The sequence below is a fragment of the Callithrix jacchus genome, chromosome 8 (assembly GCF_049354715.1).
Source record: "Callithrix jacchus isolate 240 chromosome 8, calJac240_pri, whole genome shotgun sequence".
Classification (NCBI taxonomy): domain Eukaryota; kingdom Metazoa; phylum Chordata; class Mammalia; order Primates; family Cebidae; genus Callithrix; species Callithrix jacchus.
This window is the reverse complement of record NC_133509.1, coordinates 138,941,168-138,953,043: the sequence shown is the minus strand read 5'-3', so window position 1 is coordinate 138,953,043 and position 11,876 is coordinate 138,941,168. Positions and strand designations below refer to the sequence as shown.

Below are 11,876 nucleotides of genomic sequence, written 5' to 3'. Positions count from 1 at the left end.
CAGTCACAGTGGCCCCGCAGCCCTGTGACAGATCTGCTGTCCCATGGGACTTCTCTGGTCACCTAGGAAGGAGCCATCATCTGTCCTCTGATGATTCTCAGCTGCAAACACATTGCTGTGGCCTGAGGGCTTGTGCCTTCTCCAAAACCCACGTTGAAACGTAATCCCCAGGGCGACGGGACTAAGAGCTGAGGCCTTCAGCACCTGACGAGGCCGTGAGAGCTGGACCCCCACGGGCAGGATCTGTGCCTTATGAAAGGGCATGAGGGCGTGAGTTTGCCCTTCCCATCCTCTCTGTCCTTCATGCCTCCTGTCATATGAGGACATGGCGTCCCTCCCCTCCAAGGGATGTACACAAGGCACCAACTTGGAGGCAGAGACTGAGGCCTCACAAGCTATAGAACCTGCCGGCACCTTGAACTTGGGACTTCCAGCCTCCAGCTCAGTAAGAAATAAATTTCTTGTGGCTCTTTATAAATTACCCATCTCAGAGGTTTCGTTACAGTAGCGCAAACGGCCTGAGACCCACATATACACCCAGATTCCGTGAGCCTCAAGTGGGCACCCCCAGACCCTGGCCTGGCAGGCTACCTGTGCAGTGGGGGCTATGGACTCTTCTGGGGAAGGGCAGAGAGGCCAAGATGCAAATTCTACTCTGGGCTCCTGCTCCCAGGGGAGTAGAGGCCAGGACACCACCCATAGCCACAGGTTCAGGGCCTGTCTCCCCTTCCCCCAGCCCACCTCTTCCTGAGGCCTCTCACCTAAGACACCTGCCGCCAGCCTTGGGCATTTATCAGGCTCACCTGGGAAGCTGGTGCAGCCAGATCCCTGCCGACTGCCGGTCCCACTCACCCAGCCTGGGCCTCTGCGGTGAGTCAGAACCCCTGCTTTCCCACACTGGTTTAGCTACTTTACCAGAGACCAAAATAACCGTGGCTGTAAAAGGCAGAAGGTTCCTTTCTCTTATGGAAAAGACAAGTTGTTTGGCTGTCCAGGTGGGTAGGGCAGCATGTGCATGAGTTGGTCCAGGTAGGGTGATCAGCAGTCCCAGTTTGCCCCAGACTCAGAAGATCCTAAGAACCTTTCAGTGCCAAATCTGGAAAAACCCAGGCACACTTGGACAGGCTGGCCAGTCTTGTGCCGGGATGCTCTGCCCTCCCCTGGCGTGGCCCTCCAGTGACACAGCCGCACGGCTCAATGCCATGGTGCCCAGTTCCACCCAGAAGTTTCATCCGCCTCTATTCATACTCCCCGGGGCAGAACCGTGGCATGTGTCCCCAGTAGCAGCCCAGGAGCCCTGCATGCCCAGCTTCCCTTCGGGAATTCCATGGCTGAAGGAATGGACCCTAAGGAGCCATCCTCCTCCTGAGTCAGGGGCAGAGGATGGAGAGGCCGCAGTGGAGAGGTTGGGCTGCTGGGAAGCACAGTCCTACTCTCAGCAAAGTAGGGGCCTGTCCTCCTGGTGTCCCCAGACACCAAGCAGGGGCCTGTTGTGAGACCAAACCTCACGGCCAGCTGGGCCTTCCACTGGTGCTCCAAGGCCCTGGCTGAAATTCGGCCTCTCCAAGGATCCCCCACCGGCCCTCCCACCGTGTCAGCTCCAGGGACAGCTGAGCGCTCAGGGAGTTTGCGATAGCAGAGGAACTTCCGTCTAGCTCCACGTCATCCTACAAAAGGAAGAAACAGGTGTTCCGAGGGGATAAGGGTCTTTCCAAGGTCACTCGCTAATAGGCATAGAGCTGGGGTTTGAATGCACAATGGACTCTGGGTCCCCTGTAACAGGGGCAGGGAGGGTGGAGGAAGGTGCCTCTATCTCTTCAACCCCTCTGCCCTCCCACCTTGCCCATTCTCCTGGCCAGGTCCCCAGGGCCAGCCTACAGGCTCCAGCGGGAATGGGTAGGAGCCAGTAGAGACCAGTGCCATGGGTGGGGGTGGGGTGGCAGGTGCAGGCTGGAGCTCCTGAAAGTGGGGCCCATTGGAGCCAAGCCCTCTCCCCACCCTGGCAGCTCAAATCCAAGGCGGGGCGTGTGGCCCAGTGGCCCAGGAGACGTCACTGCAATGGGAAAACTGGAGGCTGGGGCTGAGGTAGGGGCTTCCTTGAAGAACAAAGTGCCAGAGGCAGAATTGAGGCTGGGGGCAGGGGTGCAACTCGGGTAAGGACCAGGCCACTGCCCCTCCACCAAGCATCCTGGTTTCTGCTTCTGTGAGGTTAGAAGGAAATGGTGGTTTGCTTATGAGGGAGAAACCACATTGAAGCCTGGGGGGAAAGGACAAGTGACCCCAGGGACAGTGGTGCTTCGGAACGTGTTTATTGTCAGTCTAAACTGTACAGACGCACTCCAAACAGAACGATTCCAAGCTGCAGCTCAGGGACACGGCCCACACCCCACCTGAGCCTCAGCCCCTCTCACGGGGCTGCTGAGGGTTGAGGGCCCATGCACAGGGCGTGGGGGAACATGCTTGTAAAATGAAATGGCCACAAGGAGCCGCGGTGGTCAGCGGGCAGCAGCTGGGCAAGACACTCCGGCCCCTCCAATGCCAGAGACCCGCTGGGCATTCCCACAGCCCCAGGCTCTGAAGTCAGAGCCTGAGAGGTGGCCACAGTGGCATTTTCTGGTCAACAGGGGAGGTGCTGGCCAGTGGTGGATGCTCTCCCAGGAACTCCACTCCCCCACCTGGGTGGCCAGGGGACCCTGCTGTCCTGCAGCTGACCCTCTCCCAGAGCAGCCCTCCACAGTCACCTCCTGCCTCCTCACATCAACCCCCCACATGTGCAGGTGGGGCTCTGAGAGGGTAGGTGACTGGCCCAAGGCCACCCTAGCAGCCCTCAAACCCAGGCCTGTCTGACCCATCTCTGGGTGAGGAGGTGGGGACAGGAAGGGACCCTCCGCCCCAGAGGACACGGCAGGCCAGGCAGCACCAGGCAGAAAACCCTGGTCCCCGGCTGGAGGTGGGGACAGACTCGACCCTTTGCTGAGCCCCTCCCAGGGCCGCCTGTGGCTTCACACCCAGACTGGCACCCAGATCTCTCCTGTGGAAGCCACCGCGAGGCCCAAGGGGACTGGCGCAGGCCCCTGTCATCGTGGGCGCCGCCTCTCCTCTACCTGGGTATGGTCTCCAAACTTCCTCCCCACTCCCAGTTTCTGTGCCTCGAGGTCCTTCAGGCATTTAAAGCACACTCATAGGAGCAGCGCGGCGCGCCCCAAGGCCTCGGTGAGAGAAGCTCCGGGGAGTGGGCAGCGGGAACCGCAGGCTGGCCAGCAGGGTGCGGCAGCTCCCCAGAAGCGCAGGGCAAGGAGCGCTGCTCAACCCTGCGGGCCCACCGCCAGGTCCTCGCTGGGAATTGCACGGAGTTTCGAGGTGGGGGCCCTCGGGGCGCAGGAGGGCGGCGGCGGCGTCTCCAGGCGGGCAGCGCGCCAGGAGCGTGGGCGACCAGCGCGCCCCCAACCCCGGCGGTTCCCAGAGCTCAGCCCGGCCACCTCCCTGCAGCACTGGGCTCTGAAGCCGAGGGTCTACCCTGGCAGCAGGCGGGTCCGGCCCGTGGGCTCCCCTGGGTTGGTCGCCGGGGCGCCCCCGGCTGTGACTGTGACTCCAGGCCGCGCGTAGGACGCTGCGTCGCTGTCGCTGTCGCTGTCGCCGTCGCCGGGCCCGCCGGGTCTAGTGGTCCTAAACATTTCACAATTGCGCCACAGAACTGTTGAACTGTTAAGAACCACTGGACCCAGCGCGCGAGTCCGCGACACCGTCGGTTTGCCGAGCTGCGGAGAGAGGAGCCCCGACGCCCTTGGGACCGCCCGCGGACCCCGGGGGACCCGCCCCTGCGCCCGGATCCCCGCCGGCCGAGCGCCCCCGGCCTTGCTGCAGCCACCCGGCCCCGACGCCGCCCCGGACGCCTCAGACGCCGCCGCCAGGCGCAACAGGGGATCCCGGCCGCCGAGTCCAGCCCCGCCGCGTCCTCGCCGGCCCCGAGGTCCCCTCGTCCCGCGGGCCCCGCGTGGCGCCTTTTTATGCCGCGCGTCCGCCCTCCCCGGCGCCGGAATGCGCCCGCGCCGCGCTGGCCCGACCGGTTTTTCCGGGCGGGGCGGCTTCGGGCCCGCAGGTCCAGCGACAGATCCTCCACGGCCCGGGACCTGCTCCGCGCGACCGCGCGGGGGTGGCCCTGACTCAGCGGCCGCCCCGCCCCGCCCGGCGCCCTCGCCCCCAGCGTCCGGCCTGGGCGCACTTGGCTCCCGGGGTCGGGGTGCCCGCGGGGCAGCGCCCGCACCGTCTGGTCTGGGCCTGGGGCTCTCAGGCGCACGGAGGGCCCGGGACTCCACCTTAGCCACGTCGGGGCCCAGGGCGGCCCGGGCAGGTGAGAACCAGGCCCGACAGGAGCCCAGGGCTGGGCCTGCCCCTCTGGGTGTGGGGGCGGCTGGACACACCCACCGCGGCCCCTCTCACTTCAAAGGGAACTTCGTGGGAGGGGGAAGGGGAGGGGGAAAGAGAAAGTGAAACTGGAGGGAGGGAGGGAGGAGACCGTCCAGCAGGTTTCTGCTTCTCAGACCCTGAACCCCAACGCGGCAGTCCACGGGGTGGGGGGGAGCCCGGTACCTGCCTCCTCATTTCCCACGCGGGGGGAGGGGCGCCCTGCCCCCTCACGCATCAGGAGCCTGCACCTCACTTCCCCGACACACAGCCCAGCCCCGAACGAACGCCCTGGCGCAGCTGGCCCTGCCGGCCCTGCCCACTTAGTCACCTGGAGGTGTCGGGGCCTGACCAGGGGCACCTCCCAGGGACTCTGCTTCAGCAGAACACAGCAGTTGAGGGGAGGGCTCCGGCTCTAGGAAGTACAGAGGAGGAGGGGGAGGTGACCCGCTTAAGCACTTGCCCCAAGTCTGGAGCCACTGCTGTGCCTGTGCCGTGCTGGGCAGCAGGGCGCTGATCATTCATTCCAGTGCAGGGCGGTGACACACCATCCCACCGCCGCCCAGCCAGGAGCCCAGCGGCCTCTGTGCTTAGGGGCCAAGGTCGACCCCAGACCCGAACACAGCCACCAGACCTGAGGGACCCCTAGACATTTCCACACGTGCTGTGTGTGGCTTAACTATGGCAGCCACCCTGGAAAGGGAATCGGAAAGGTTTTGTTATTTCCATTTTGCAGTTGGGGAAACTGAGGCCCAGGGAGGGACAGTGACTTCTGGAGATTCCACAGCTCTTGGTGGTAGAGAGGGGACAACAGGCCTTGGCATCTCTGCATCTGTGGGTCTCAGGGCCTGTGTGTGGCATCCCAGCAGCTGCGGCACGGAGGTGAAGGTAGAAGTAGGGACACAGGGGCTTGAGATCCAGAACAGGAGCTTGGGAGCTCCTCCCCCTGCACAGCTGCAGGGGCAGGAAGAACCCAGCTCTCCTCTGTCACCCCGGCTGGAGTGTGCTGGTGTGATCATGGCTCACCACAACCTCCATCTCCCGGGTTCAAGCGATTCTCCCACCTCAGCCTCCAGGTAGCTGGGCCACAGAAAAAAACCACCACACCTGGCTAATATTTGAATTTATTTTTTAGAGACAGGGTTTCGCCACGGTGGCTGTTCTCACACTCCTGAGCTCAAGCTATCCACCTCCCTCGGCCTCCCTCCCAAAGTGCTGAGTTTATAGGTGTGCCCGGCCACCTCTCCTATTCTTAATTCTAAGCCCTGGTCTAGCCCGGTCCGGGCAGACTACTGCTGACACACAGCCACAAGGGTGGGCTCTCCTTGCCCAGCAAACATGGCTCCTGTGCCCAGCATCCACGGGCACTGATGAGAGAGGATAGGGAGAAGCTGACAAGCACCAGCACCTTCGGTCCCCACCAGCCGCAGGAAACACTGTTGTGTGACCAGAAGGGGAACTTCCTCGCAGGCATGAGAAGTCTGGTTACCTCCAGCAGGGGAGGCGCGGCCCTAGAGGGCCCTCAACTGAGGAGTCTGATTTTAGGATAGAAAATGCTGATTAGAAAGACAGTCGCTATGATGGAGAGATGCTTCCCAGGGATAGCCCTGGGATCCAGGTGATTTGATGTGGGCTGTAGAAGCAAGGCCTCCCCCGGCGTGAAATCACCAGGTGTGAGCAACGCCGCCTGCCGTGGGGAGGTGGGTCCCACACTCACTGGGCACCAGGCTGTGCCTCGCTCCTGCGTCTCCCATGGCCTCACGCCACAGCAAGAGTTGAGGGGTCCCTAATTCATAGCCACGCTCTGCCCTGTGCCAACACAGAGCCCTGGGCACAGGATGGGGCCACTCTCACATCGGCCATGAAGTGAGAGAGGCAAGGACCCAGTGCCCTCCAAGGCACACAGTGGGGGCGAAACACACCAACATGGGGCCGGACACCACGCTCCAAGCCTGTCTGTCCCAGCTGTTACTGCTGCACGCCAGAGATCCAGAGGCCTCGGGGCCAGGTCACTGCCCCTCGAAGAGCCCACGGAGCCCTGAGCAGCGGCCCTGCACCCCCTGCCACTTCTGGGTGATTGTAGAGGAGTCCCCTTACCCAGGGACCCTCTGACCTCTCCCCAGGGCCACAAAACAGCCCCCAAGGAAGCTCCCAGACTCAAGCCTATGACTCTCCATAGCCTCCTGAGACACTGGCCAGTCCTGGGCTCCCTGTGGTAGGGCCCTGCACCCCACGAGGCTCTGGAGGGTCTGAAAATGGAGGTGTGGCCTCCTCCTCCAGCCCTGTGAGGAGCACTCCCCATCTGCCCAGCCCCTCCCCAGCCCTTGTGGTCCTCAAGCCAAACCCCATCAGTGACCCAGTTGGAGAAAGGCCAGCTTGGCAAGTGCTCCCGGCAGGACGCGCAGGCTGAGTGGCCCTTTCCACACTGCAGGGTACTCACCCCAGGCGTCAGCGGCTGTGTCTACACTGGCAGGTTGGCACCTGCTCTGGGAGGGTGCTACCATGTGGGCTACCGAGAGCCACCTGCGGCTTTCACAACCTGGGGCTCCCAGGCCCTGGAGCGGGGTGGTGTGAGTGACGGGCTCTGCCCAGCCCTCGGGACCAAGCCCATCAGGTGGGCTCAGCCCAGGGATGCTGGAGGTGGTCTCCCCACTCCCCACCTGCCCAGGTGTTTTGTCCAGCTGTCCCACTACCTCCCGAAAGGCTCTCTGAAGGTCCTGGCCGTCCTGGGACAGCAGAGGCTCCTGGCTCTCAGGCACTGTACCACCCTCCCTCCCCCTGCAGCCCCCCACGGGCCTCCCCAGCCCCGCCATGCCATGCTCTTGTGGCATATCCTTGTTGTGCAAGGCCCAGGCACACCCGTGTCAGGGTGAGGACAGAAAGTATGCAGGTGGCAGTCCCAGCCAGGCTTGGGAACCAGGCTGAGGAGCCCAGGGTGTGGCTGGGTGCGAAGGGCTAGCTCTGGGGTCTCACTTTTGCCCTCCTGCACCTCCAGTCCAGGGACCAGCCAGAGGGACAGACAGGAACCCCTGGGCAGGTAGAGAGGCCTGGCGGGAAGCAGCTCCCAGGCTCCTCACACCAGCGAGAAGGGGTCAGGGGCTGGAGGTGGCAGCAGGGAGTCCCTGGCCATCCCAGGCCTGTGCATGCACACATGATGGGAGCCAGGAGTCCACAACCCCGATTTCAGCCCCAGCTGAAAGAAGGCATGAGGCCGCCCCACAGCACCCGCACTGAGCAGCAGCAGGGACTGCCCCACACGCCCACCTGCCCAGGCTGTGCCAACAGGCGGGCCCAGGTCACCCCTTCCCTTGCAGGGTGGCCTGGCTCACGGTGGAGGCTGTCAGGAGCTTCAGGCAGAGCAGGGGCTGGAAGGGTCCCGAGGGGCTCCCTTGACATTCACGGGCTTCTGCAGTGCTTGGAGCCCTGGTGTGGCTCTGGCCTGAGATGGGGGCCAGGTGCAGCAAAGCTGGGGTGACAGAAAACCAGACAGCAACTGGGATGGGGCTGTGAGGACTAGAGTTAAGCAGGAGCAGCGTGCTTGTCCAGGGGCTGGAGGGCTGCCTGGAGGAAGTGACGTCAAGCTCCAGAAAGAAGGTGCAGGAGGTGAGGAGATGGGCAGAGGGTGTCTGGAGGAAGGACCAGCCTGAACAAAGGCAGGGCGGCAGGAAGGGGGAGGGGAGAGGCTGGGAAAGGAAGGCCGGCCTGGCCGCTTGGCCAAGTCACCTCCGTGAGCACTGCCCCACCCGGCTCACACTCACAGCTGCCTCAGGAAGGATGTGCCAAGTGCCCCCCTCACCCCCACAGAGCCCGGGCCTGCCTCCACACACAGCCATAGTCCAGACCCAGACAGACCCACTCAGAACCAGGCTCTGGGGACCTGGTAGGAGATGCCCAGAGACTTTATTGCCATTCTGCCCAACGAAGGCCTTCGGGCTTTGCCTAAGAGCAGGGTGGGAAGCAGCCCCAGCAGGGGGTCATGCCTGAGCCCCTCCAGCAGGTCACAGGAGGAAGGAATGGCTTACACTGCAGCAGGAGGGCTTCAGGTTAGACACCAGGCAGCACTTCCTGAAAACATGAGGGCTCCTTATAACATGTGGAGGCCCAAGTAGTGTGCGAAGGCAGGGCAGAGAGACAAGCCCAGGGACCCAGTCTCTGCATCATGGCCCAAGAGCCAGAGCAAACCCAGCGTGAGACTACGGGCCATGCGACCGAGTGGGAATGGGGGTGTCAGCTGGGAGACTGGCCTGGGAGGCAGGTGGAAGCACCCAGCCTCAGTGGCCCGGTGGGGCAGGGCGCGGGGGCAGGGGTGGGTAAGAGGATGCTGAGCCCTCCTGGGTCTGGTCAGTTCCTTCAGGAAGCCCTCCCTCTAAACCGTGTTCCGCCCCAAACACCCCCAGGAGGGGCTCTGCAGACCTTAGACTGGCTGGGATCCATCTCAGCCTCCCGGCTCTGTCCCCCTTGGTTATGCCGCTGAGCCAGGATCCAGACATACATACTAGAAGCTGGTTGTGGGGTGTCAGCCCCGCCTGGGTGGGGACTTACTGGACCTGGGGCCTGGGCACCGACCACACCCTCCAGACTCTGTAGAAAGGCCACCAGCGCCAGGTTTCCAGCTGCCTCCACCTACGGAGAAGCAGTGGGGAGGGGCTGCCTTGGGCCACTGACCAGCAGCTGGCCCAAGGATCCCCGTCCCCAAGACTCCCTTCCCCTGCTCCCAGCCCACACACAGGGCCCCAGCAGCTCCTGTGCTCTACTCATCCCCACTACTCAGGGCTTCGAGGAGGGGACAGCGTCCCATGGTCCTGCTCGGGGAGGGCCGGGCATTTGGGAATGGGGCAAAGGGGCAGCTGGTGAATTGTCTGGGTGTCCTTCCTGGAGGTGGCAGCCTTTGGAGAGGGAGCAGGGGAAGGGGGCACTCATGATGTGCAGGGCACTGTGCCCGTCATAACCCGGCTGCCCCAGGTCAGCCCCTGCCTGCCACCACACCTCCAGGCCTTTGAGGTCAGCCCTGGATGCCAGCCTGGGGGTGGGACAGAGGAGGAATTGTTGATGTCCGCTGGGCACCTGTCCATCTGCCCACCAGGTGGGCTTGTCCCCCAGGTGCCCTGGATGCTCTTACAAAGCCAGCCCCAGACAGTTGACCCAGTAGCAGCCTGGTGCTGGGGCAGGAGTCACTGGGGTGATGGGGCAGCCTGGAGTCTGGTGTCACCCAGTGGGTGGCACTGTGACTCAGGTCAAGTGTACACCTGCACGCACACAAACGCACCTGGACACGTGCACACGCACCAGCATGCAAGCACACACAGGAGCCTGTGCACACGCACCTGCACACCCACAAACGCACCTGGACACGTGCACACGCACCTGCACGCACACCCGCTGAGTGCCTGACGCTAGTTTCATGGTCCACAACACTGTTTCTCCCGGGTCAGGGTCCACAGAGGAGGAACGAACATTTGAGGCAGCCCAGTGGTTCAGAGAGGGGGACACAGGGAGCCCTGGGATAGCAGTTGGGCCCGGACTCTGGCAGACTGCATGACGTTCCTGGCTGGGACAGGGGTCTGGGCCCACCTGCCCAGGATTTGGCAAGCCAGGCCCTCACCAGCTCCTCCTCACCCTGCCACCCTCCTGGAAAGAACCCACTCCCCACCTGGGGAGGCCAGGAACAGGCCAGGTGGGGACCCCGCAGGGAGGGCCCCACCCCTGGTGTGCAGTGGAGGAAGTGGCTTGGCGAGGGAGGTGCTGCCCATCCTCTGGAGGGCCCTTGGGGACACTGCTTCAGCCAGGAAACAGCGGCTGCCCCACAGTGAGCCCTCTGGATGGTCCCACTGGCCCCTCCTGAACTCGCCCCAAGAAGCCAAACCCCGCAAACACATAGGCCCTGAGGAACGCCTGGCTGAGGGGCTCATGTCCACCCAGCTGCTCGGGCTGACCCACTTCCCAGCAGAGTCCTGGACCAGGGTTCTGGTCCCAGCTCCCACAGGACCTGACTACTGCCTCAGTTTCCCCATCTGTCAATGGAGCCAACGAGACCTGCCTAGAGTGCAAATCTGGACCCAGTCACCCCAGACATCCCTTCAAAGGCAAGCCCAGGGCTTGTGGGCCCACCCCAGAGGAGGAGCCAGGGCTGCTGGTCCACCCACTCCCCACCCAGCCAGTCCACCGAGCCTCCGCCAGCACCCACCACCCAAGCCTGGGACTCGGACTTCCAGGGACACAGTCCGACACTCGAAGCATCCCCACCCTGGCCACCACCTGCACCCGGCCCAGGTCCTCTCCTGCCTCTGACTCTCCCTTTGGGTCCCTCGGAGCCATCCTGGCCTCAGGCAGCCCAGGCCGGGCACAGGAGGCAGCACCAAGTCACCAGGCACAAGGTGGGGGAGGGGGAAGCGCCTCTGGCTGCCACAGAGATCCCTGCAGTGCTGGCCCACCTCCACTCAGCCCCACAACCAACACCCGCACCTAGGGCCTCCCTGTGCCTCAGTCTCCCCAACAATAACATGATGTCAGAAGTCCTGAGCCTGCCTTGGTGGTCACTCAGGCAGCATGTGGTCGGAAGGCACATTGGCCACTGGTGCCATGAGGCCAGCAGGTCGGGGCTGGGCCTCGGTCAGTTTATCCCAGGACAGGAACCACACTGGGAAGAATAGAGCTCACAAGACCTGTCACCTGCCAGGGGCTTCAGCTCCTGTGTGCCCCACCTGCCCGAACCTCCCCAAATGCAGCCCTAGCCACCCTCCAGCCCACAGCCGAGCCCCTCTCACACCGGACCACCAATTCCCATACCCCTCCTCAAGGCCGCCACCCATACACACACACACACGCACACATGCACACACATACACACACACACACACACCCTTGCTGGACTGTTCCCTGAGCTGGGAACAACCCCTTCCCCTGCCCCATGCCATGGTGCGGGGCAGACACCTCTTCCAGTCAGCCAGGATGGTGCACGCAGAAGTCAGTGGGCCTCTCCTCTGAAGCCTCCACACCCTGACTGGCTTGTCCCTCCCTTCCCCGAGGCAGATCTGGCCTCCCTTCCCCGAGCTGTGTCCCCCACATCCCTGAAGGCACAGGCGCTCTAGCCGAGCTCACTGCACCGAGTTCCTGCCTCCTCCAGCTCCTGGGCAGATAGGGAGGCCCCGGCCACCCGCAGCAACCCGATGATGCCCGGATGCCTGCGTAAGAGGGGTGTGACCTGCTCTGGCCAGCCCAGCCCTGCTGCACCTCCCCCAGGAGCCAGCAGGGCTCATGTCCTGTGCATGGGGACAGGGACCTGCCTTCCCAGGACCCCATAGCCCTAGCCTCAGACTGCCTCTGTGCACCCTCCCCGGGGAGCTGTGTGCTGCGGGATTTGGCCATTAAAGTCCACCAGGCTCAGGTCACTGCCCTGGGTGACACGAGGGCACACGGCCCCTGAGCGAGGGCCAGGCAGGGCCAGGTAGGCCATGGGGAGGGTGGGGTCCCAC

General features: G+C 63.6%; 2 protein-coding genes across 2 annotated transcripts in view; one reads left to right on the top strand and one right to left on the bottom strand.

The window, feature by feature from the left end:
* Window positions 1-1,892: 1,892 nt before the first annotated feature.
* Window positions 1,893-11,500, top strand: LOC128928885 (uncharacterized). Its single transcript, XM_054240403.2, has 4 exons — window positions 1,893-1,896; window positions 2,688-2,793; window positions 3,141-3,540; window positions 3,607-11,500. The coding sequence occupies exons 1-4, from the start codon at window positions 1,893-1,895 to the stop codon at window positions 4,489-4,491; spliced, it is 1,395 nt and encodes a 464-aa protein (XP_054096378.2). The 3' UTR covers window positions 4,492-11,500.
* Window positions 7,478-11,876, bottom strand: part of ASPG (asparaginase) — a 22,815-nt gene continuing 18,416 nt past the window's right edge. Inside the window, 6 exon segments of the mRNA XM_078333185.1 lie at window positions 7,478-7,597; window positions 7,734-7,870; window positions 8,261-8,343; window positions 8,407-8,469; window positions 8,947-9,027; window positions 11,499-11,797. Of these exon segments, the coding sequence (XP_078189311.1) occupies window positions 7,478-7,597; window positions 7,734-7,870; window positions 8,261-8,343; window positions 8,407-8,469; window positions 8,947-9,027; window positions 11,499-11,797 (783 nt within the window).